The sequence below is a fragment of the Protopterus annectens genome, chromosome 11.part0 (assembly GCF_019279795.1).
Source record: "Protopterus annectens isolate FY-2018-M chromosome 11.part0, PAN1.0, whole genome shotgun sequence".
Classification (NCBI taxonomy): Eukaryota; Metazoa; Chordata; order Ceratodontiformes; family Protopteridae; genus Protopterus; species Protopterus annectens.
The window spans coordinates 1,428,039,577-1,428,065,547 of NC_056745.1; the positions used below are offsets into that span (position 1 = coordinate 1,428,039,577).

General features: G+C 40.2%; 1 protein-coding gene across 5 annotated transcripts in view; it reads right to left on the bottom strand.

Annotated features, from left to right (window-relative positions):
• The window catches only part of CTTNBP2 (cortactin binding protein 2), a 1,390,380-nt gene that overhangs the window by 462,425 nt on the left and 901,984 nt on the right, over positions 1 to 25,971 (bottom strand). For all 5 annotated transcript variants that reach the window (XM_044088722.1, XM_044088723.1, XM_044088724.1 and 2 more), the window contains exon 8: positions 10,192 to 10,407. In XM_044088722.1, the coding sequence (XP_043944657.1) occupies positions 10,192 to 10,407 (216 nt within the window). The remainder of the gene's footprint in view (positions 1 to 10,191; positions 10,408 to 25,971) is intronic.

Sequence of the window (25,971 nt, forward strand, 5' to 3'; positions counted from 1 at the left end):
GTTTGTAGAGGGATAGGAGGGTGGAGAGGGAGGGACAGTTTTCAGGTTTGTAGAAAAGAGAATGTGCAATTTGTAGCTGTGAAAGTTAGAGTAGTTATGGGTACTCGAGCCACTGAAGTTTTTTTTAGTACGAGGCAGTTATGGGATTTGTAGGGGAGATTACAGGCAAATCTGGCTATCTGGTTTTAGGTTTGTTCTAGTTTGGTTAGGAGATTTGCTTGGATGTTTCTGAATATAGGGGAACTGCAGAGTAGGCAGGGGAGAAGATAGGCTTGTGCAAGTGAGGTCCTAGCGGTGTTAGTTAAGAATTTTTTGTGTCTATACAGCAAACCTAGTTTTTGATTGGCCTTTTTGATGGACTGTAGGATGTGATGGTCAAATTTCAGTTGGTCATCAATAGTGATTCCTAGAAGTTCTGTAGTGGAGTCTGCATAGATATTGGTGTTGTCAAGAGAAGAGAGACTGAAAGACGTTTTAAGATGGGATAACGGTTTTAGAAGGAAAAGAAGGAATCTGGTTTTCTTTGGGTTAAGGATTCATTGGTTGTCAGTCAGCCAGTATTCAATGATATTAAAGGAAGTCTGTGTGAGAGAGTGTAGGTCAGTGGGGTTGTCAGAGAAGGCGATAAGGGCAGAATCCTCCACATATTGGATTAGTGAAGATGAGGTACACATGGAGCGAAGATCATTGGTAAAAATATTAAAAAGAAGGGGGCCAAGGATGGATCCTTGGTGGACACCAGTTTGGATAGGTAAGAAGGGTGTGTAGGAAATCTGCCATTTAGCAGACTGATGTTGGTTGTTGAGCTAGATGGAGAACCAGAGGATAATGGAGGTGGAGAGGTTAAGTTTGGATAGTTTAGAGAGGTGTTTAGGGTGGGAGATGGCGTCAAAAACTTTGGAGAGGTCGTGGAACACACATGATATGAGTTTATTCTTGTGCCTTGCTTCTGCTACAGTCTGGGTAAAAGATAGCAGGGCTATGGATGTGCAGTGGTGTGGTCTAAATCCATGCTGAGAGGGGGTAAGGAGGTTTTCATGAAGTAAATAGGACATAAGTTGCCTATGAATGCATTTCTTGAGAATTTTTGAGAGCGGGAAAGGATGGCTATTGGTCAGTAATTGGTAGGTTCGGTAGAGTTACTGCCCTTGTGAAGTGGAATAATATAGGAAGATTTCCAGATCTCAAGGAATGAGGATTCTGTGATAGAACCGTTAATAAGAATTGAGATGGGATATGCTATACAGTCGGCAGCAAGTTTAAGAAATTGTGGGGATAGGTTGTCAAAAGAGGTTTGGCAAGGTTTCAGTTTTAGAAGAAGGGATTTGATATAGGCAGTGGAAACATGTTTCAGGGAGAAGGGTGACTGGGACTGGGTGGTCGAGGGGGTTAAAGGTAGTTTTTGACTGTAGTCTGGAGGGGGTTAGTTTTCTGATAGAGTCTATAAAGTAGTTATTTAGAAGAGTGGTGGTTTCAAGATAGGTTTTGTCAGGGAAGGGGTTGGGGGTAGAGGGATTACCAGGGTGGAGTATACTGTTCATAGTGTGCCAGAAATTTTTTGGATTAGAAAACTGGGTGGATTGGGCTTCTTGACAGAATTTCGTTTTGTACTGAATAATATTTTTTAGTGATGTTTCTGAGTTCTTTATATTTAAGGAGGAGAGAAGGAGATTTAGACTTAGACCATCGTTTCCAGGTATTGTCTTTAAGTTTCATGGTGGAAAGGGTATCTTTGTAGAGCCAGGGGGTGGGATTTGGTTTGATCCTAATTTTCCTAATGGAAGCTAGGGCATTTAGTATGTTTAGGAAAATTTTGTTAAATTCAAGAACAGCATCATTTAGAGGAAGGCTATACAGGTGAGATCAGTTGATCAGGGAGAGGTGGTAGTTAAAAGTTTCTGCACTGAATATGGATAGGTTACAGCACTGTTTATAGAGGTGGGTTTTAGGGATTTGAGAAGGTAGCCTTAGTATCGAGATAGGGAGATGGTCACTTATTGAGTCTGATAAGGTGGTGGGATTGTGAAACTGACTGGGGTTAGAAGTTAAGATCAAATCAAGAATGTAGTTGAAGTTTTTGTGTATGCGAGTGGGAGAAGAAATAAGTTGACTGAAGACAAATAAGTTACTAGAGAAACTGGGGTGATTAGGGGAGAGCTTATTCCAATCAATATTAACATCACCTAGTATGATTATTTCATATGATATACTCCGGGAGATCCAAGATAAGATATTTTCAAGGACTGGAATGCTGTTGCCAGGGGGTATGTAGATAGACACTATGGCCAGTTTTTATGAGGGTTGAGATGATAGTTAAGAAAGGTAAGTTCTGCTGGGGAGAGGTCTGGGAGTGGTAAGGAGAGGGGGGGGGGTTAGATCGTTGTGCGTATAGGATGGTGACACCTCCCCCCTTTTTAGAAAGTCTATCCTGCCGGAAGATGTTACATCCGGGAGGTAGAATTTTGGAATTTGTAATATGTGGTTTTAGCCAAGTTTCTGAGAGAGATAAGATGTGGGGAGAGTGGTGGGCAATCCAAGCATGAAATTTTGTTATTTTGTTTGGAAGACTCTGTAGGTTTATGGAAGAGAGTGATAGGTATTTAGGTGGAGAGGAGAAGGTTTGGTACTTTGTGGGTTTGACAGTGCTGGCAGTACTGGTGGGAAGGGATGGACTGGGACTGGGGTGGATGTCCCCATCTAGTAAAAGTACAGCAGGAAATAGTGTTAGTTTGGTGAAAAAAGTAATGCAGTAGGCAGTGGATTCGAGTCTATGTTTGGGAGAGTAGAGAGGGATGTTGAAATGTTTTAGTTTATGAAGCTGAATGTAGGAGAAAGTAAAGAGGGAGGGGGAGACAGAGAAATGCAGACTTAAATAGAAGGGCAATACAGTGTGGATAAGAGTGGGGGATATTGAAGGGTATAGGAGGATAGTGTGATAGGATGACAATCCAGAGAAGAAAATTAGAATGGGTGGTAAGAGGATGTAAAGTAGCATGCTGCTATCTTGTATGGGTGACTTCTAAGGGATGTAGAAAATTAAATTGATAATAGAGGGGTAGATTTTGTTAAGGGATATCTGGGGTGTAGCAGCTAGTAAGGATGAAGAGAGTAGATGTGCTGAATGAGACAGTAGACATAAGAGTGATGGATATGGGGGTGTGTATACTGAATTTAGCTAGACGATTGTGTAGAGAAGTGAGAATATCTTAACCAGAGTAGGCAGAGGGGAAAGCTGAGTTGTTTTACTATGATTAGGTAATAGGAAGGTTACTATTAGAAGACCAAAGATGCATTCTTTTGAATGCGTCTTGGTCAAACATAAAAGACTGAAATGGCAAAATATTGAAGCGGCATGAAAGCAAATTTTTTCCCTGGGAAAGAATTTGCTTGGCCGTTTTGGTACTTTGCCGTTTTTGGCACTGTAGTGCGGTCTCGGAGTTGGTATATTTAAGTAGGGGGTGTGGAAGGCGCAGACCCCCATATCGGGGGTGTGGTGGGCTAAGCCCCCCACTTAATTTAATGTTATAAAGTGTTTTCTTTTCTTTTTTTTTTTTTTTTTTGTTGGAACAGCGATTTTTGTTTTCCCTTGGAAAAAATCGCTGTTCTGACAGTTCGATATTGTAAGCTTTTGCTTACATAGGGTCGATTAATCACCGTTTGCTTTTTTAAGCATTCAGTGATGTAATATAGACCCAAATAGGAGGGTGAGATGTGAAGAAAGAGGCTAGGACTTGGGAAGTGGAAGGGTGTGTGCAGATGGTGCTGAGGGATGTAATTATTGGATAATGGGAAGATAATGGGAGGGTCTTTATAAAGGAGGTTACCTATAAATCCAGAGTACGCAGGAGTAGGTGGTAATTGGGGGCAGGGTAGGGGAGCAGAGTGAGCCAATCAAGGTATGTGCAATTCAAAAATAAACTATCTGAAGTCATATCTATAATGTTAGTCCTTCGTTTGTTACTAATGCTTTTTTTTCTTTAAAAAGGAGTGAGAGCCATTTTTAATTTTACCAGTTGGATGCCCTAAGAAATTATCTTGTCTGAGGGCTGTTAGACACTGAGTCAGCTATTGTTGAGTCAGAGACAGACTGGGAGGGTAGTGGGGATATATCACATAGAAGAAATAAAAACAGATTGGTAAATGTTTCTTTAGAGACTGAAAGGGCTAGAATAACAGTTTAGTGTGGAGTCTTTTACAGACTAAGTGTAGAAACCAGAATGTGTCTGCCTGGTTGGGGGGCGGGGGGGGGATAAAATTTCTGATGGCTGCAAATGATTGAGTCAGCTAATGATGACTCAGAGACAGATTGGGAGGGTAGTGGGGATATATAGATTGAATATTTTATATATTACAGATTATATCTATAGTTGGTACGGCGGTAGTGTTGTTACCTCACAGCAAGAGGTTCTCCCATTCGATTCTCGACATGGCTTGGGAGTGCCTTCTGTGTGGAGTCTGCATGTCCTCCCCACGGTTGGGTAGCATTTGAAAGACATGTGTGCATAAATGGGTGTGCCTTTATTGAAGGTTGGGCATTGAGCTGGCACCTCGGCGTTTCGTAAAAAATCTACTGCCAATCATTAGCGGACCGGAGTTCCGCTGTGGCGACCCCTTACCGGGAAAAAGCCAAAAGACAAACAACATAGATTATATCTATAGCTATCTTATATATATATATATATATATATATATATATATATATATATATATATTTATATCTATAGGTATATATATATATATATATATATATATATATATATATATTTATATCTATATATATATATATATATATATATATTTATATCTATAGCTATATATATATATATATATATATATATATATATATACAAATATATATATATATATATATAAATATAAATTATATATATATATATATATATATATATATATATACACATATATATATATATATATATATATATATATATATATTTATATCTATATATTTATATATTATAGATTACATTATTATAGATTATATATTATAGATTGATAAATAGATTGAAACATAAATAATAATGATGGCTCCTTCTGGGGGCTGAGTTCAATGGGTAACACTACAGACACATTTACCTTTCTTTGGTTATAGCAGGTCTGTGAATATTTTATGCAAACATCAAATACTACATGAAACAGGCTATTTTTTGAGACATTCATTTTGCTGATTGTTTTTAATTTTTTTTATTATTTATTTATTTTTGTCTTTAACATATTCTAAGAAGTACTTAAGAGGAACATAGCAGCATTCTAGACATATTTATGAATAGAAAAGTCATTAAAAGGGAATATTATAAAATATGACATCAAAAGTAAGGCTGATGTTGACAACACCTTAAGCACAAAAAAACAAAGACTGTATCCAGAGTGGGAATGTTGAAAATGCAATTACTAGGAAGAAAAATCTGACAATTAAATGTAATGAAAGCAATATAAGCAAATACAGACAAGGAACATATTGTAAAGAGAAGACACAAAAACAATTTAAAGCAAAAAAATGTACAAATGATCAGTTGTGAAAACAAAGGGAAGTAAATTAATTCAGCATCAGGGGACAGTGTTACTACAGCATCCAGTTCAATTGGAATGGAGACCTTAGAGGTATGAAATTCAGAACTAATTCTTTTTTTTTTTTTTTTTGAATTTGAGTGGGCATTCATCACTTCATTTTCTAGACGTTACTTTAAAATAAGACCACAAAAGGCTTGATATGAGGTAGTAGTGGTGACTGTGATACAAATCAGAATGAAAACTGGAAGAGGTCTTCTTTACCTCTTAAAAGTATGTAGAAATAAGTTAATTTCAGAATAAAGAAAACTTTAGGTAGGGAAGTTTGTTATTTGAAGTGATATTACAAAGTCTGACTGATAAAAACAAAAACTCATAAGCTAATATTTGACCACTTAATTGTAAAGTTCAGAGACATAGAACATTTAAAAATTAGATGTTTAATATTCCTGAAGTGGTAAAAGAGCTTAAAGAAATGCAAAGAACAAAAAGAAGATGGAAAGAAAAGGTAAGGGTAAAGAAAGAAAGGAAGAAAGGAATGTAAACAAGAATCAGATTCAAATATTTATCATTTCAAAATACTCCTGAAAATATGAAGAAATGATAATGAAAGGTAACAGAGGAAAAGAAAGAGAAAGGAAAAACAGTTCAATATGAAAGAGATTCATAGGTTCATAGATTAGTATGAAGCTAACTGCTCTTGCGAGCCATTTTAAGCTTAGCCAATTATCCCTTGTGAGACTCAAACCCTGCACCTTGTGTTTGTAAGGCATACACCTTAACCATTAGGCCACCCTCCCAATCCCTGAGATGGCAAATAGAAAAGAAAAAAAAAAACAAGGGAAAGCAGAAAAAAAAAAACATCAAGCACAGAAAAGTCTTTTGTTATCTTGAAAGTTCTCAGTGAGGAAGAAAGGAGAATACAAAGTTTAGTCAGAGAAAAAGGAAGTAAAAGGGACAATGGGAGTGATAATGAGTCAAGGTTAAAACTAACCACGGAGAAAGAAAGGAAAAGGACTTAGACTGAAATGGGTCGAATGGGATCAGTGCGGTGTTCCAGTTAACAAATTCAAAATGAAACAAAATAAAATAAAGCACAACAATTACTCTACCCATAATGTGGTCTGAAAAAACTTATATTCAAGTTATGTATGACTTCAAAGAAAGTGAAAGATCCAAGTAATGGGCAATATTGTGTGCAATGTTGATACAGAAAAGTACAAAGAATAGATAGTTTGAAATGAGAAGCAGTTTTATATCCCCATTAAGCTGGCCAAAACTGATGAAGAAAAATGTCATTAAGACTTTTTGGCTGGGAAGTAAAGTTTTCTATAAAAATGATTTTCAGATGAATAACAAGCAGAAAACAAATAAAAATGCCTTTCCAGGTAATAAGAGTAAATTTAACTTGGATCATAAGAATGAACATGCGTATTATGCAGGTAAAGGATAGGAAAAAATAGGCAGCTAGGACATGGCAGGCAGGCAATGATTAGAGAATGAAGCAGAAATTAAGATACAATGGATAAAAGAAATGATATGATAGCTGTGTTATTGGTACATAACATACCTAGAATGCAGGGTGAAACTATCTGGAAATGAAAAAATAATTGTAGACTTCTGGTGGAAATGGTATTACAAAAAAAAAAAAGAGTGACAATTAATGATATGTCTGAGTTGACAGAGTATTCAGTCCCTCCCACAGCTCCTTACTAATCCATGCTAACCCTTACCCTGCTCCGACCCCTAACAGTAACTCTAAAGCTAACCTTACAAAAATTTTATCCATAACACTACTATTACAGAGGAGACTCAGACATAATACCACATAAAGCAGCACATATGGACAACACTAAACCTATCCCCTTACCTAGGCCTTATGCTAATCCTAAGCTGCAAACACTTGCACAAACACACTCACCTTCTGCTCTCTCACTCATACACACAAACTAACCATAAACATCACACATGAAAACAGTAAATCTACTTTTACCCTAACCCTTATTCTAACCCTAACCTGCAAACACTCCTCATATCACCAATGCCAAATCTTACGGAACATCCAAAACTTATAATCAAACAAGAAATGCTTACCTTCCCAATTGTAATGTTTGCCTCTGTACACAAGAAATCATTCAAAAAGAAGCACACTCAACAAATAAATACACACAACTAAATGGCTAGAATCATCACTCTGACCAATAAATGACTGGTCAAAAAAGTATATGTGATCCAGATAAAGATATACTGACCATTCCAATCAAAGGGTTCATGGATGATTTGCTTTCATTTACATTAAGCTTACAAGCAATGAAAAGTAAACTGAATTAATACTAACGTTAGATGACAGCAGGGCTAAGCAGGTAATGTATGTGCAAACAAACACACAAAAGTAGCAAAAGCTGTAAAAAAGTTTGACAAAAAATATGATGACTATTGTAATAAACCTTTAACATTGGGGATAAGATCTAAAGCTCAGAGCTTAAGTTCATATGCGGCAGAAGTGTAAATGAATAAACAGAGCTATAACCTACTCGAAGAAGTATACAGAATGCTGCAAAATCTGTTGAACTTGCCAACATCATTTCCAAAAGAAAATTGGAGACACAAGTTCAGCGCTGATAAAAGGATACAATACTGTATCAGGCAAGCTAGTTTAAGCACATGAGAAGTATGGCTGATAGTCAAATGTTCGTAAATAAACAAAAAAAGAGAATATGTGGTGGATATAGACCACATTCTAGCCAAATATGGATTAAAGTACCTCAAGAATTAATGCAAGAAGAATCTCTAATTGATAACGATCATCCAGAAATTAAAAATAATAAATAAACGCTCAAATTAAAATAAACAGTAAATATCAAGCAGCACATATTTGAATACCTACGCAAACATAACGGTTAAATGCAGCAATGCAAGTTAAATGGAAAAAAAAAACAGGTACTTACAATTTATCTCAAATATAAATTTGAAAGTTAAAATAAAAAAAATATATATATGGGAAAAAGAATTAAACTGGAAGACAGTCCACCATGTACATGCCAAAAAGTAAAACAAAAGAAATTTATTCATATACTATTTGAATGTGAACTTTATGCAGCTGTAACAGCCATCTTGTTTTCCAAAAAGTTTGGAAAAAGAATGAAAAAGATATGTTTAATAAACCTAACAAGAAAGTTGTGAGAAGTTTTTTCACTACGGAAGACATGTCAACTATCATCAAAGTTTCATTAGAGCCAAGTAAAACTATAATATGAGGGCAAGCACGTGTAAAATATGATACTGAAACATTGTATCAACTGAAATATGAAAGATGAGTTTGAAATGTCATGTACTCAAACCATATGGTATTGGTCACATGTTCAAGTACTCTGTTAAGTGGTTGTTTTAACATTTTTCAGTGTTATGCATACCTCTCAACTGTACAGATTTTTTGCAGAATGTCTAGATTTTTGCCTCATATTTTTCGTGTGTTACTCCTAAAATCTGTACTTTTCTGGCAAATAGCTGAGTACTGAAGTCATTAAATAATGACAAACATTTGAGTTTAGACTCCACATCCTTCAGAAAATGATTGCTAGTGCAAAACTTATTATTCTATCAACTTTATAAGTTTGTAAGAGCAATATTTAAAATCTGTCCCTATTTGTCCCCCCATCATTTTAGGCTTTATCCAGATTTTTTGTTCTAAGAGGTTAAGCGGTAAGATATTAGGTTGTTAAAATGCTAAAACAAAGACAACAAATCTGAAGTATTAAATATAGTAACACAGATAAAAGTACTGGAGGTGGACCTTTAAAATGGGTAGTAGGAGCAAATTACATATAAGAAGTGGGAAGTGTGGGAATAATACATGCACAATAATATTTGGAGGAGGAATGAGGTTTAAGGGAAGGCAGGAACTGAATGAGTTTTGTAATGTTCCATCGACAATGACTGCATAGATTATAAGTGGTGTATAATGTTTGCAACTGAAAATATGTCAGTATGGTTTGTTTTCATTTATATAAAGGTATTATAAGTGATACATTAATAAAGATTTCCCTTGTTTAAAAAAAAAATCTGAAATGAAAATTAAATGAAATTAATATAGTAACACCAAATGATGAAAGCTGACAGTAGAGACCTGCAAATAGTTATTATTACACATAGAACACATAAAGACATTGCTGTTGCATTTGTCCCTGGAAAGGAAAGGTACATTCTTTATAAAGACAGTACTGAGTAGGTCTGACAATAGATTAAGAAAGCCTGTTAGACAAACTGATGTATATCTGACTGGTCAAGTAAGAACCATGAAAGACTTTGTACCCTGTTGACTCCCCCCGACTTTGTGCCATTTATGAAACACTTCCTCCTACTGCAAACATTTTTCTATGAATGATCATAACATTTTTATTTTGTTTAAGCTCTTTTGAATCCAGATACTTTGTACTGTTACTTCTGTTAAGCAATTCCAATTGTGCAATAAAGTACTTACATTCATTATAATCATTTAAGGCTAAATCGTTATAACAGCTATATCTATGTTACCTAATCCTGAAGAACATTTCTATTGGCAATACTGACCTTCTTGTATACAAGTACATTATACAGAGACAGAACATGGTTTCACAATCTATAGTCTATTAGTCTTTTCATAGTCGAATGCAGATTCAAACATACCTTAAAGCCCTTTGATGCTGCCATATGGGCCGCAGTCCATCCGTCTTTGTTAGGATAATTCAGGAGCTCAGTAGAAATGATTGGTTCCACTTCAGATGCTGTATCTTCATTCTCTAAAATGACACTACTGTTTTTTACAGCTCCATAGTGCATGAGAAGTCTGAGGCTGTCAGCATTCCCAAAATAAGCAGCTGAATGAATTGGTGTCCATCCATCCTAAAAAATACATTGAATGAAGAAAGATGTAAGTCAGTGTAATTAAACATACAAAGAAAGGCATGCAGACATGTAAGCAAGCATATATATATATATATATATATTTTAATTTTTGTTTCAAATTTACTACAAATGAAATCTTGTGAAGCAATGTTTCACTTGCTAGTGTTGTAAAACTCTAACTTATCTAAGACTTGTTTGACTTGTGGACAATTCACCCTGAAGCCACCCTATTTAATCCCTATGTTCTTGGACCTAACATGTTGAATTTCTTCAGCAGCAGCACTTGTCTCACAATGCTTCTGATCTACTGCTGCTTTCAGTCAGGCATTTAATCAGGTGTGGCAAAGTTGTACAAAGTGTCTCCCTGAGCTCCTTGGTTTCGCAGCATGTATACCGTTTGTGTATGCACTCATTAACTTATCCTGTTTTGCATTGTTTCCTGTAAAGGGGTGGAGCCTTCATTACACTCCTCCTGCTTTGTTCTCTGTGAGCAATTTATTTGCTGAGGACAACTCTGGCCTGCTTTTAGGTTCATAGGTTCATAGGTAGGCACTAGGCTATTGGCCCTAGGGCATAATTAAGCCTAGCCAAAAAAATGTTTTTGCTTACGCTTCCCTCCCAAGTGGTTTAGTTTCCTGCACCCCTGTCTAGCAGGGCCACCAAAGTGATTCCTGGGGTGAATTTCCTGTTTCCCATCCACGCATCAAGATTCCTGCTTCACATATATGGCGACCTTATTCCACAGCAAGGGAAGTTTCTGGGACACAAATCTGTCCTTCCAAGTCCTGTTTATTGATGATGTCAGGTTTACATGCCTTGAGCGTGTAGCTCTGGTGGATTGGGTTTTCCTTAGATGGAGCATTTCTAGCAATTCGGGGTTTGACATAGCCTTGTATGTCAGGCAGAGATCACCTCTGAGAAGCTGGTACGCGACCGAGTACAGTCTGAGCTTTTTTAGCCTCATGGCATAGGGCAACTGTTTGAGGCCTGTTATCCTCTTTGTGAGGTACTTTTGAGGTCTCTCCAGTTGTTGCAGATGTCTTGTTAGGTACATCCCAAACTGGGCGTTATACTCAATAATGGGTCTAATGAGTGATGAGTAGAGGGGGACAATAACATCCTTATTCCTGGATGCAAACCCCTTTGTGATAAGGTGGGCCATGTAGAAGGATTTTCTAACCACTTTAGCAATATGGTTGTCGAAGGAGAGGTTACTATCCACCTGAGTCCCTAGGTCTCTTATCACACTCTCCGTGGTAAGTGGGCTACCACCTATGTTGTAATTCATAGGTACTTGGTTTTTCCCAAAGGGGATGATGATGCACTTTTTGGCATTTAGCTTGAGGCCGTGGTTTTGGCACCACGTATCTGTAAGACCCTTTTGAAGGATATCTACATTGGTAGGGGTCTCAATTATGGCACCGGGTTTGCAGTCATCTGAGAACTTTGCTAGCCATAGTCCCTCCATGTTTGCTTGTACCTCTGAGAAGTAGATACCGAAAATGAGGGGTCCCAGGACTGAGCCCTGTGGTACACCACTAGTCACAGGTCTGGAGTCGGAGCTAGCGTTTTCTGTTCTCACTGAATGGGTTCTATCCGTGAGCCAGTTAGCAACTCATCTTGTATTGTAGGGGTTTATATTTAGATTGGTGAGTTTGTCAATAATTCCCGAGTGGGGAATGGTATTGAAGGCCTTTGCAAGATCAAGGTATGCTGTGTGAACAACCTTTCCCTCATCTATTGCTTTAGTGACCATTTCAAAAAAGTCAACCAGATTTAGGAGAAAAGTTCTTCCCTTTACAAACCCAAACTGGGTGGGGTCAAGGGTTTGTAGGTTCCTGATGTCTTTGTTTTTGAGTTCCATGATGATGCGCTCCATGGCGTTACAGACGAGACTCGTCATGCTGATGGGGTGGTAATTCCCGGGGTCAGTGGTGGCGCCTCCTTTGTGGAGTGGTATAACTGTTGCCATGCGCCACTCTGTGGACACATAGCTTGAGGTGAGGCTGTGGTTAAACATGGTATTAAGGTGAGGGATTAATTTGTTTTGGAGTTCATGTAGTACGCAGCCTGGGATGCTGTCTGGTCCCATGGATGCTGTGTTTCTTGCCTTGGAGAGTGCTGTTTTCACCTGATTGTCTGTGATTTTAGGGGCAGTACAATCTTCTGGTATGGAAATGGGCCCTTTGGGGGTGTAAGGGTGGGGTGAAGTTTGCACTGAACCTATCTGCCAGTATATTGGCGATGTCAGTTGGTTCTGTGAATTTTGAACCATTATGCTGTAGCTCAGAGCAGATCTGCGAGTTATTTAGGTTTTTGATGTAGCTAAAAAAATGCTTTGTGATTGTCTTTGGTGTCTGTTGTGATTTTTCTTTCAAAGCTCGCCTTAGAGATTTTTATGAGGGCTCTTAGCTTTTTTGCTACGGTTGGTCAGGGAGCCCCTCCATTCCTGGGTTTTTACTCTTTTTTGCAATAATTTCTTCCTTCTATTATAGACCTTATTTATGGCCGGGGTCCACCAGACTGGTTTCCTCTTTTTGGAGGAGTTGGTCTTGGTCTTGTTTGGGATAGCATGGTCCATGCACTCATGTAGGTGCTTGTAGAGTGCTTCTGTGTAGGATATAGCAGATTCAATCATATTTCCTTTCTGCTGGGAAGTAGCGAAGTTTTCCACCTCTGTCTTGAGTAGCATAAAGTTTGCCTTGGAGAAGTTTTTCACCATGGTTTCTTTTGGGGCAGGGGGTGAGGGTGGTATGTGGATATCTAGGGTGATGAGTTTATGATCTGATCTGACCAATGAGGAATTTACCACAGGTGTGGAGCATTTGTCCTTCATGTTGATAATGACCAGGTCCAGTATATTTTTAGCTCTTGTGGGGGTGTTAATAAGCTGGTCCAGAGCATTGGAGTTAATGTACTCCAGGAAGTGCTGAGCATAGGTATTAGTACTTCCGTAGTTTTCCCAGTTGATGTTTGGGTAGTTGAAATCACCCAATATAAGGGTGTTCGGTTGGACTCTCATGTTTTCCAGTACCTCGAGGAAAGAAGAGTGCGTGTCCTGGAGCTGGGAAGGTGATCTGTAGCAAACTACAATCTGGATTGCAGTTTTGCCCATTGTCAGTTGCATTTGGATGATTTCCGAGGCATCATACTTTGCAGCCAGTCTGGAGGTGTGGTTATCCTTGATGAATATGGATACGCCTTCTCCCTTTGTATTTTGGTCCAGGTTTTGCGGCTGAAATATGTGGTATGAGTTGTAGCCTGGAATCGTTGGGGTGTTCTCTTGAGCCTTGAACCAGGTCTCTGTTACTGCACAAATATCGATGTTTTCCATGTTGAGGAGTGCCTCAAGAGAGTGCATTTTGAGGTCTAAACTCCTAGCATTCAGCAGCATGACCCTCAGTGTTTTGTCACTAGTACTTGTGACAGTGGTGGATTTGTTTTTTGAGCCTTGCCTAAAAAAGGCACTATTGGGGTGGCAAGAGCCTTTCGCAGTATCCTGAATCCCAGGCGTGACAGATGGAAGCCATCTCTGGCGAAGCATCGAGGCTTGTCTGGCATGTCATCCCAGGCAGACAGTACCTCTTTGAATTGTCTTCTCTACAGGGGTGTAACTAAGAATTTCAAACCGAAGCCCCAAGCTATGATTCTAACTCCCCCAAATCACACCCACTGGTTTAAAATGTATACTCTAAACAAATAAATAAAGATACAAAACACATACTAAAAGTTTCATTTTATATGTTGTTTATTAAACAACTATTAATAGAAAAAGTGCACATTATTTTGGGAACAAGATCCATCGTTGCTGAACCAGTTGTACCTGCTTTATGTCACTTATGCTTCTTTGCACACCCATTCCAGACAGACGCCACCTGTACTTGAACTGGTAAGTTACACAGATTGTTCAGTAGGACAGAACTACAAGCAGAGACTTGTTGATAGTTTCTGAAGCTCAATAGAACATTCATAACTTCTAAAGGTGAAACTCCATCCTTTAGTAAAATGCTATTCCTTCAAACTAAAGTGTTTTTTCAGCTTATTAGAACTCCCCTCCATTCACAAGTGTCCCTCTTTTTGTTTATGTAAATAATAATGCCCCTTCCTTTGAAACCGGTCCCACCTTAGTTTGCCTCTTTGTCCTTATATGTTCCTTGTTCCTGTATTTTTTATGAGAAATCCAGCTGTGTGATTCTCATCTGTGGAAATTAAGATATCTTGAACATTATTCTACCACTCACTGAATCTTCAACCAGTTATTTTAAGAAGCACATTAGTCTATTTTACATCTCTGTTGTATACGTTGTCATTTCAGAAGTGTATGGCTTCCAGTGTGACCTCCTTTTTCTTTCAGTGGCTAATTATTTACTTCTCCACTCCACATGTCAGCTGTCTTCCATGCTTGTTTTAAGTTATTCTCCTCATGCCTGAAAACCAATGCAGTTCAACAACTCTCACCCCTATGTCAGCTATAATTTTGTTGCCTTCCTCAAAGTCATCTTTACAGTACAGTGACTGGTTATCCTTAACTGGCCTTAAGGAGAGGATATCTAAACGTTTAACTTTGTCACTTTGCATTATGGCACATGGTAGTAGCTGTACAACCAAAGTCACTTAATGAAGCACTTCACAGGATTGAGCATGTGACCAAGGCATTAATGTCTGCATATGGCACACTTCTATTGTGGCATGTTGGTAATGACTCCCACAATTACATCATACAATTACTATCCCTCTGAGTATTGCAAAGGACAGGACAGCAGCAACAGTATATACTACACTCTGCAGTATGTGCCTGGTCAAATAGCGTTTGGAGAAATGTTGGAAGTATATTACATATGATACAGTTTTACAAAGATTATTTCCCAAGCATGTGACAGTGGCAAATAAAATAGGTTAAAATATGAAGGATTAAAATAAAAACTAATGTTGATGTAGCACCACAGCACAGGGGTACATTCCATTTTGGTTGCAAAGTTTGGAAAAATGAATGAGAAAAGTTTATAGTTACACACATACCTCTTAAAATTCTTTACTAAATAATTCTGGATACAGCGATTTATAATGATGGCTTTAAGCCCCAAAATCAGGGATAAATTTAAATACTGCTCATAAAAACTTAGAACTTGTTAGAAAAATAGGTTTTGAATTTGCATGCAGTTTTTGTGAAGTCTAAAATTCAAATGTGCGTCATTATTTACTGACTACAGTTTTCACTGATTTGCTAGAAAACTCTAAATTCTACAAGAAACGAACCAAAAATATGAGGGAAATTCTGGACATTCTGTGAAATTCTGGATACTTGAGAAGTATGATTATGGAAAGTTTTTGTTGTTATACTAGCATAGCTACTAATGCTTTGTAATATCCCTGTGGTCTGGTTTATGTAGGCCAGACTTGTAAGAAGTTCCGAACCAGATTCCAGGAACATATGAGACCTACAGAGCGTAATAAAGTGACCAGTTACATAGCAAGTACTTTTTTCAGTTTTATGACAGTACATTGCTGGAGGATATGATTTTACAGCAAATAGGTCTTAATGACAGAGAAGGACAAAACAATAGGGATTACTTGCTATACAAAGAAAAGTACAGTTGTGTAAGAACTTACCATAACAGTAGATGTCCTAGTGATCACTGCTACAGTATTCTTAACTAGTACATTAGCACCACTGATTCCCAGATGGGGTACCAAAGCTTTGACTTCATAGGATTGTATGTCTGATGTGTGACCTTAGATCGCAAGTGTGGGGCTATACAGGTAGTCGAAGAGCGTAATTCCTCAGACTATCTCCAAGCCAATGGCCTAAAGACCTCTGTGAAATAAGTGGCAGGCTGGCGAAGGTGACGCATGAATTAGCAAGGAAGCCCCATCTTTTTAGGGGATTGTCCATAAGGTTGGAACAAAAGAAGACTGCAGGGCGCTAATAGAAATAAAAAAAGAAGGGAAGGAGGGTGGGAATGAATACTGCAACAGGGATCAGTCGGATATCAACTGTTATGGTAAGTTCTTACACAACTGTAATGATTGAAATCACTGATACAGTATTTTAACCAATGGGTGATTCCCAATCCTGAAGGAAATGTAAAGGTGTTGGCTAATAAGCAGCAAAAGTATCCAAGAGGACAGGAAGGACTGACCTAGCGAAGGCAGCTCTAGATCTAGGAAAGGCATCAATCCTGTATTGTTTAGAGAAGATGTTTACAGAAGACCAGGTAGCAGCTTCCACTAGGGTCCCAGAGGATGCCACTTCCTGGTCGACTGAGCTCAAGGGCATGAGGTCAAGGATTTGCCATGCAGAGAATAACAAAAGGAGATGGCCTTAGAGATTCAGCATGCAGTGGCTTGTTTAAATACTGATTGACCCAGTTTTGAGTCCAATAAAAACACAAACAGTTATTCAGTCTTTAGAATGGATTTGGTTTTGTCCAGGTAGAATCTTAGCCATCTGTAAACGTCTAGAGAATGCAGGAGCTTTTCCTCCCAATTCTGACGATTGTGCAAGAAGGCAGGAAGATGCATGCCCTGGTTGAAAGACAGTGCATTCACTACTTTGGGAATGAATGAAGGGTTAGACTTTAGGGTCACCCTGTCCTTAAAAAAGATAAAAAGATGAATAGCCACGAGTGCCTAAAACTTTGAAACTCTCCTAGCTGAAATGAGAGACAGAAGTAGGACAGTTTTCCAAATGCAGAATGTGAGGTTTGCTGATGCTACTGGTTCAAAATGAGATAAAGTAAGCTTTGTCAGCACAAGGTTGAGGTCCCATGGAGGGGAAATGGGATTTCTTGGTGGGCTAAGATGCAGAAACCCTTTGAGGAACAGCTTGACCTCAGATCTAGGCATAAGTGGTGGACTGACAGGTAAACAGGCAGATATAGCTGACAGGTGAGCTTTGATGAAAGATTAGGACAACTGTATGCATGAGCTCACAATGATATTTTAATTCTCAGCATTTTGATCAAGTGTAATAAAGAAGATACCTCTGATCTGTTAAGGAGCTGTCCATTCTTATAGCACCAAAATGAAAATCTCTTCCATTTGGCTAAGTAGGATTTTTGAGTGGTAGGTCTCATTGCTTCTTGGAGAACCCTAACTACATTCTTGGAGAAATGGAGCCTGTAAAGAATTAGAACCTTTTTATCCACAGGGTTAGGTTCTGGGATGACAGGGTGGGGTGTAGACCCTTTCTGCTGTGTGATAGATCTGCTTGAACTAGTAGTTTGCACCGCATGCCCCTGGCTAGATGAAAAAGAAGAAAGAATGAGTGCTGCCTTGGCCAAAAAAGGGGTCACTAACAAAAGATTTACTTTCTTCCTGGACCTTTAGAAGAACTCTTGGAATGAGAGGTAGAAGAGGCAAGGCACAGAGGAATTCCCCTGTCCACTGAAAGGAGAAAGCATTTGTCCTTTGGGCTGAAGGTCTGGGGCTCCTGATGCAGAAAAGGGGAAGCTATTTTTTGTTTTCTGAGGCAAACAGGTCTACCTAAGGTGTGCCCCAGCATTGAAGGATGCCCAGATAAACCAGTTTGTTCAGGGTCCATTTGTGTGTGTGTGTGTGGGGGGAGGTGTCTTCTAAGGTCCTGCTTAATGAGTCTGCCAAGATACTGCCTAATGATGGGATACATGTGGCTATTAGTGGCATACTTTTCTGGGTGGCAAAATCCCAGTCTCTATGTGCTAATATGCACAGTTGGTATGATCTGGTTCCCCCCTGCTTGTTTAAATATACCATATGACAGTTTTGTTGTGTGTGAATATTCATAGGGAACCTGGTTTCAAGGCATGAGAGAAAAATTGAAGAACTTGGATGAGAGTCCTCATCTCCTTCAAGTTGATGCACTCCTTTAATAATTTTGGCTGCCACCTGCCCTGCACTCTGTGGGTTCCTGTTGATGCTTCCCATGCCTTGGCTGAGAGGCATCAGTGCACATTTCCTGAACTGGGGTTGGAGAAATGAAGAGGAGTCCTGGAGTGAGTGTCATCTTGTCCTTCCACCATAAGAATTCTCTTCTGAGACACTAGAGGGATCACCATGTCTAAAAGGTGAGAGTGTTGAGCTCACATTGTTTTCAGGTATCATTGGGGTTTCCTCTTATGCAATTTGGCTAAAGGAAAAAGCATTGGAATAGTAGTTGCCTTTAAATCCCAGGGCCTTAGGATTTCCCAGGCTGAGCACTGTCTGAGAGACATAAGGCTGCGAAAGTAGTGTGCAAAGCTCTGTAGTTTTTCCTTGAAGGAGGTAGGCCTGCATCTTTTTTGTACCCAGCCTGCAGCCCAGAAAACTAGGTCCAGAGCTGGTTGCAGGGAGGATTTCTTCTAGCTGTCTGTGAACCCCAATTGTGAGAGAAGGATGATGGTGTACTGGAGGTGCTACAGAAGAATCTGCGGTGAGGTAGCGTGGACCAACAGATCATCTAGGTAGGGAAAAATTGGGGTTTCTTGGGTTCGATAGACAGCAGTCAGTGGTGCCAGATACTTTGTGAAAACTCTTAGATGGTGGTGGAGAGTCCAAAAAGCAAAGCAGTAAACTAAAAGTGAGATGACCCAGAACAAAACCTGAGGAATCTCCTGAAAGGGGAAAACTGGTATATGCAGATAAGCATCTTTCAGATCTAGATATATCAGAAAAGTCTGAGACAGTATGAAAGACAGTAGTGTGTGTAGTGATATCATTTTAAATGTTGACACTTTTAAGAAAGCATTTATTAAGGAAAAATCCAATACGGGTCTCCACTGCCCCTCTTTTCTTGGCATTAAGAAGAGTCTGGAGTAAAACCTCTTCCCTATGAATTCTTGGGACAAAGGTTCTACCGTGTCTTGTGCTTTTAACTCACGTAGTATGGATGGAAACATATGCATCTGGTTATGGGGAAAAAAGTGTATGCCATTTAATGACAGAATCTCCATCCAAAACATGGCATGGCCTTTTTTATTATAGAAAGAACCCACTGGTCTGTGCTAATCTTTTCCAAGGTGGCAAAGAATTGGGTGAACCTTTTTGAGAGGAGCATGGAGGGAATAATCTATAGGTAGTCACAGAGATTTATTTCCTCAAATAAAGGCCTCACAGAAGAGGAATTCCTTTATTGTTTTTCTGGGAGTCTCCTTCTAAGAGCTTTCCTATGTTTCTGACTAGATCTAGGATCTCTACTGAGAAAGGAGATCATTTTTGTGGTACTTAGGTACAGAGGTTAACAGAAGCTGTTGGCAGTCCTTTACGGTTTGTCCCTGTTCCTGAAGGGTTTTGAAAAGTTTTACTACTTATTGGCCAAACAATAGGTTCCTGTCTAAGGAAGAATCCACAGTTTTTGATTTAAAGTCTTTGGGCAAGGGTTGATTATGCAACCATGTATATGTGTGGATGACATACCTCATGGCACCTGCTCTGGATGAGGTCACTACAGCATTATAATTATACTTATGCTGTGTCCAGCTACCTGGGTAGCCTGACTAAGGATAGGATTTGCTGGTTAGCATCATTTCCCTGTGGATCCACAACTACCTTGTGTAAGGAGTTGAGAAAGGGTGTCAAATACTTTGTCATTGGGATATGGTAATTAATAGCCCTAAAAGTATGACCTTTGAACCCCAACTATTCATAACACTGCTGTTTTTGTCATATGGAAAGGCACAGGCATTAGGAAGGAGCTGTGAAGGTTTTTCAGAAAAAAGAGACACAGCAGACGGGTCTGCTGAAGGGTTTTTAAACAAGAGCTTAGGACCATCAGGAACCTTATAAGATCTGCCTGGCATTTTGGGGGCAGGAAGCTCTCTGTCTGGGGCAGCTGAAGTAGACTGAAAACTCTCTCAGAAAGCCTCAAGAACTGGAGAGACAGAGGAAGGGGCTGGACTGCCCATTTCCAACAGGTTATTATGTCTTTTCTGGACCTCTGTGATCTGCCTAGGCACTCACTTCATCATATTTAAAAAACTCTCTCCAAACGAAGGTTCTACCACAGCAGTGTCAGGTGAAATGGAGTCCTCATCATCAGAAAGGACTTGACCAGGAGAATGGATCTGAGAGGAGTATGCCGGGGAATGGTCAGAATCAGAAACCTGCTCATCTTTAGAGGAAGATAAAAAACAGAGCAGTGGGGGTAGGTGGTTGGGAAGAAAAGGAAGGAAGCTTCAGGGCCAACATAGCCTTGAACAGACCCTAAGAAAAGTATATCCACTCCTTCTCCCTAGAGGGAGGATGAGAAAATATATAAATTCATAGGTTCATGGGTAAGTAGTAGTCTTTCTGCCTTTATGGGCCATTTTAAACCTAACCAGTTTCCCTTTTTGTGCTCAAAATAACCTATCCCAGTTTGTTACAGTTTGGCTTTACCCAACCCATGGCCGATAATTATACATTAGACCTAACGAGAATAACTGGGATCATGCCGTAGATAATTCAGGGGGAGCCATGCATGGAGTAAAAAATTTAGGAGCTTCATCCATCCATTAGTAGTACTGGAGGCAGCTCTGGGGTAAATTTTCTGTTTCCCATCAACAGATCTAAGTTGTACTTGAAAATGGACAGGGAAGAACTTTGTTTTATGTGGCTGGGGAGTGTTCCATAGCAGTGATATCCTCTGCGAAATATACTTGTCCTTCCAAAGCACTCTATTAATGTTGCAGAAAGTACAGTTGTGTACACTTACCATAAATGTAGATGTTCGAGTGTATTCACTGTTGCAGTCATCACATTTGGGTTATCTGCTTGCAGTATCCCTCAGTTGGCCTGATTATCAAAGTCTTGGGTCCTGCATCGGTTGCTGTCTCATCTTCCATGACATCAGGTAGTCAGTGGTATAAAGCATGCAGCCGACACCATTACATCAGTTCTTCCTGCCTGAGATGTCAGGTGCCCCCTAATGGGAAGCAATTAAATATATATACAAGGCTACACCTCCAACAAAAAAGTAAATACACCAAAAAGCTTTAAGCATAGTAAAAAGGAAAAGAGGTATAGCCAAAAGAAGTCAGGAGGCTGGAGGGAGGGTACCAGGACTGCAACAGTGAATACACTCGAACATCTACATTTATGGTAAGTGTACACAACTGTACTATGTTCTTCGTGTTTCACTGTTGCAGTCATCACATTTGGGTAGATTCCAAAAGCTAAGGATGGGAGGAGGAAATTAGACAGCATTAGGACCAGCTATAAGGCCCTGCAAGACTGCAGTGGCAAAGCCAGCTCTGGATTTAGAGAAAATTGACAAATGGTAATGCTTGGTGAAAGTATGTACAGAACTCCAGGTAGCAGCTTCTAGGATGTCCCTGGTAGGGACACCTCTGAGAAAGGCTGTAGAGGTAGATGCAGCCCTGGTTGAATGTGGTCTTATCCCCTGTGCGATAGGTTTTCCATGGTGCTTATAGCAGAAATGAATGCAATGGCCTATCCATTTAGAAATGGTTTGCTTTGAAATGGCCTTCCCCTCTGCCCCTGCAGCAAATGCCACCAGCAGCTGTTTAGATTTCCTGAGAGGTTTAGTCCTGTCCAAGTAAAATCTAAGTTGTCTGTGCACATCTAAAGAGTGCAGTATCCATTCCCCTTTGTTCTGTGGATTACAAAAGAAAGTTGGCAAATGAATGGACTGATTAAGAGCCACACTGGATACTACCTTGGGCATGAAGGACGGATTGGTCCTGAGGGGCACCCTGTCCGCATGAAAGATGATGAAAGGCTCCACTGCCATAAGGGCCTGTAATTCAGACACCCTTCTTGCTGAAGTGATGGCTAAAAGGAAGGCTGTCTTCCAAGAAAGGAATTTCAACTCTGCATTTGCAGCGGCTCAAAAGGAGGTAGAGTAAGTTTTTCCAATACAAAGTTAAGTTCCCAGGCTGGAGTAGGGGCTCTCCCGGGTGGTCTTAAGTTTTTGGCTCCACTGAGGAACTGCTTGAGCAGTGGATGAGAGAACAGGGGTGGTTTTGTGTTGTAATGAGTTGAAATGGCTGAGGCATGAATTTTGATGGAGGAAAAGGAAAGGCCCTTGTGAAGCATCTCAGTTAAGTATTGAAGAAGAATCTGAGGTAAACTGGGCATTGCTGTGCTCATCCCCTGAGTTTGGTTCCAGGAACAGAATCGTTTTCCATTTTTCAGCATAAGATTTTTTAGTACTAGGCCTCCTTGCCTCCAGAATGACATTCAACACTTATTTAGTGAGAGATGGTAACAGAGAGATCAGGTAATTAGCCAGGCTGCCAGATTCAGGGTTTGAAGCTGTGGGTGCAGAATCTCGCCCTCCTGCTGGGATAGCAGGGGTCTGAGGCAAGTGCCATGGTGCCAGCAGTGACACACTGTGCAAGAGGGGGTACCAGTGTTGGCGTGGCCAGTCTGGTGCAATCAGTATCGTCCTTGGTTTGCCCTGTTTGATCTTTAGTAGTACCTCGGAGAGGACAGGCAGAGGAGGAAAGGCATAAACTGATAGATTTTTCCAGGTGAAGAACAGGGCATTGTCCAATTGGTAGTTCTGGGGGAGGCAAACAGGTCTATCTCTGGGCTCCCCCACTTGTTTATCAACATGTTGAATGTCTTTGGTTCCAGTTTCCACTTGTGTGGGTCCATGAGATTTCTGCTTAGTTCGTCTGCCAGTGTATTTAGCTTTCCTGGGAGGAATTGAACCTGTAGGTGCACTTGGTAGCTCAAGGCTGTGTTTCACACAGCCATGGCTAGTCTGCAGAGAGGGTATGAATGGGTTTCCCCCTGCTTTTTATGTACCACATAACAGTGATGTTGTCTGTCTTTACCATTAATTGTCCTGGAAGAATGTGGTCCTTGAAGGCTGTCAGACCATTCTCTACAGCTAACATTTCTTTTTGATTGATATGCAGGTGCATTTGACTTGGGTTCCATTTGCCCTGAATGCACTTTCCTGCCAAGTGAGCCCCCATGCATAGTCTGATGCATCTGTTGTTAGGGTTTGGGAGGCAGGGGGTAGAGTGAATGGCAGTCCCTTGTTTTGGTGGCAGGCCTCTGCCCACCAAAGGAACTCTAACTGTAGGCAAGGTATGATAGGAATCATTGCTTCTAGATCCTGAGAATGTTGACACCATAGGCTTTTTAGATACCATTGTAGTTTCCTCATATGCAGTCTTGCATATGGAATTGGAGGCCATGAGCCCGAAGGCTTCAGTATTTGTCTTGCAGATAGCAGGATCTTTGTGGCCAAGTAAGCTTTCAAATGTACTTGTTTCTCTGGCATGAGGAAAGCCATCTGGGAAGTTGTGTTCAAGCTTGCTCCCAGGAATATAATTTGTTGACAGGGTACAAGATGTGATTTCTTTTCGTTTATGGTGTACCCCAGAGAAGTTAGCACCTTTTGTACAAACGCCAGATGATTCAAAAGTATGTCCTGGCTTTCTGCCTGAATTAGACAATCATCCAGGTATGGGTATATTTGAATATTTCTTTGCCTGCAAAATGCAATGAGTGGAGCTAGGCACTTTGTGAATACCCTGGGCACAGTAGACAAGCCAAAGGGCAGTGCAGAGAACTGACAGTGCATGTAGCTTGCTTTGAAGCGTAGGTATCTTCTGCAAGATTCCCTGATTGGGATGTGCAGGTAGGCTTCCTTTAAATCCAGTGTGGCCAACCAGGCATCCTTGCCTAGCATAGGAAGCAAATGATGAAGAGTTAGCATCTTGAATTTTGGGATTACCAAAAAAGTGTTTAGGATAGAGAGATCCAGGATAGGACACCAGGAGTTGTCTTTCCTGGGCACCAGGAAAAGTCTTGAGTAGAAACCTTGTCCCCTTTCCTCTTCTGGGACAGTTTGAATAGCCCTTATACTTAAGAGAGAGAGAACTTGCTTTTGAGCCTCTGCCCACAGATTTGGGGGTAGATCTGGCCAACTGTTTGGGGTTGGTAAAGTGTGTAACTGGAATCTGTATCCTTGGGAAACTATATTTAAAACCCATTTGTCCTTGGTAATGAGTTCCCAGTTTTTTGCCTGCAGAGCAATCTTTCCACCTAAAGGAGCAGTCAGTTGAGAAATGCTTGGAAGTTTTAAAGTTAAGTCATTGAGACAGTTTACCATAGGGGGGCAAGTCTTACTACTCCCTGCTTTGGAAGTGGGAGCCTCCCACTGCTTAGTCCTGTGCTTACCTTGGGACTGAAGCTTGGGTGTTCTGCTGGTTCTGGGTTAGGACTGAGAAGGCCTGGAAGAGGCAGAAAAGGACCAATTTTTAGAGGGCCAATGCCTACTAAATCATGGAGGCTGTACTTGTAGGAAATCTTTAACAGTTTGCATAGATTTAGCTTTTTCCTCCATCTTTTTAAGTACTACTTCTGCTTTGTTGCCAAACAGGCGGTCCTGGTTTAAGGGAGCATCCAGCAATTTAGCTTTAACATAATCTGGCAAAGACTGCTCCTTAAGCCAAGCATGCCTTCTAAGTACAGACCCAGTGACAGCAGCCCTGCAAGATGCCTCTAGTGAATCAAAACCACATTGCAAAGTATGTTTTACAACTTGCTCAGCAGAATGCATTAAATCCTGTAAATCCTTATTTTCAGCACAGTCAGGAATCAACATCATTTTCTGTTTAATCCAATAATATCCTGCTGATACTTTAACATATGAAACTGGCAGTTTAAGGCCCTAATGGCCAAGGTTGCAGAAGTGTATACCTTCTTACCCCATCTATCCAGTGCCCTGGAATCTCTATCAGAGGGGGAAGGATTTTTGGCAGTAGCAGCCTTAATGCCCTTGGGTCCCTGTGAAATGGTCCTGGGATCCGCAGTAGGATTTTTAAAGAGGAACTTGTGAGAGTCAGGAACCCTGTAATATCTATCTGGTTTTCTGGGAGCAGGAGGTAAGGAGACAGGGGCCAAGCTAGAATCCGAAAAGGCATCATCAACAATGTCCAGTACAGGGGGGATAACTAAAGGCCTGTGTTGGGGCAGGAGTAAGAAATCCCTAAGCCTCTTTTAAGAATCAGAGTAATCCTGGCTTTCCCAGTGAAAATGCTCCCTAAGAGCATGCAAAGTTTCACCAAAATAGAAATCCTCTGGAAGGGAAGCAGAATAAACAGAGTCCTCTGCATCAGAATCCTCATAGGTAGGTAAGGGTAAATCCTGGTCATCAGAGGAAACAGAAATTTCAGAATCCTGATCAAAAGAATCATAAGCAAATTCAGTCCAGGTCTCTTAGAGGGGGAAGGTTGGCTTCCCCTGATTAAAGTAATAAGGTCTTCAGCCATTCTTATCATTTGTTTTATAGGCATAGAGGCCTGACCATGCGGTCTGGGCATCGGTTTTCTAGGCATGGATCGAAATTTAGGCCTTGAAGAAGAAGATGGCATCAGTTTAATATGCAAGTCAGTAGGCCTGAATACACCATCTGAAGTCAGTGCCTGCACAGTGGCTCCGGACCCATCCAAGGTAGAGACAACCACAAATTCCACAGTTGAAGCACCTCGCGGCATACCGGATTCCGAAGGGGTCTCAATAGAGGCCTGCGAATCTGAAGTAGCAGGTGTCAGGGGCTGCGAAAGTGCCTCACCGAGTACCGGCGAACTGGCCACAAGTGTAGGAGAAGCATCGTCGGCAGCATTGGACCTAGGCGGCCTGTCT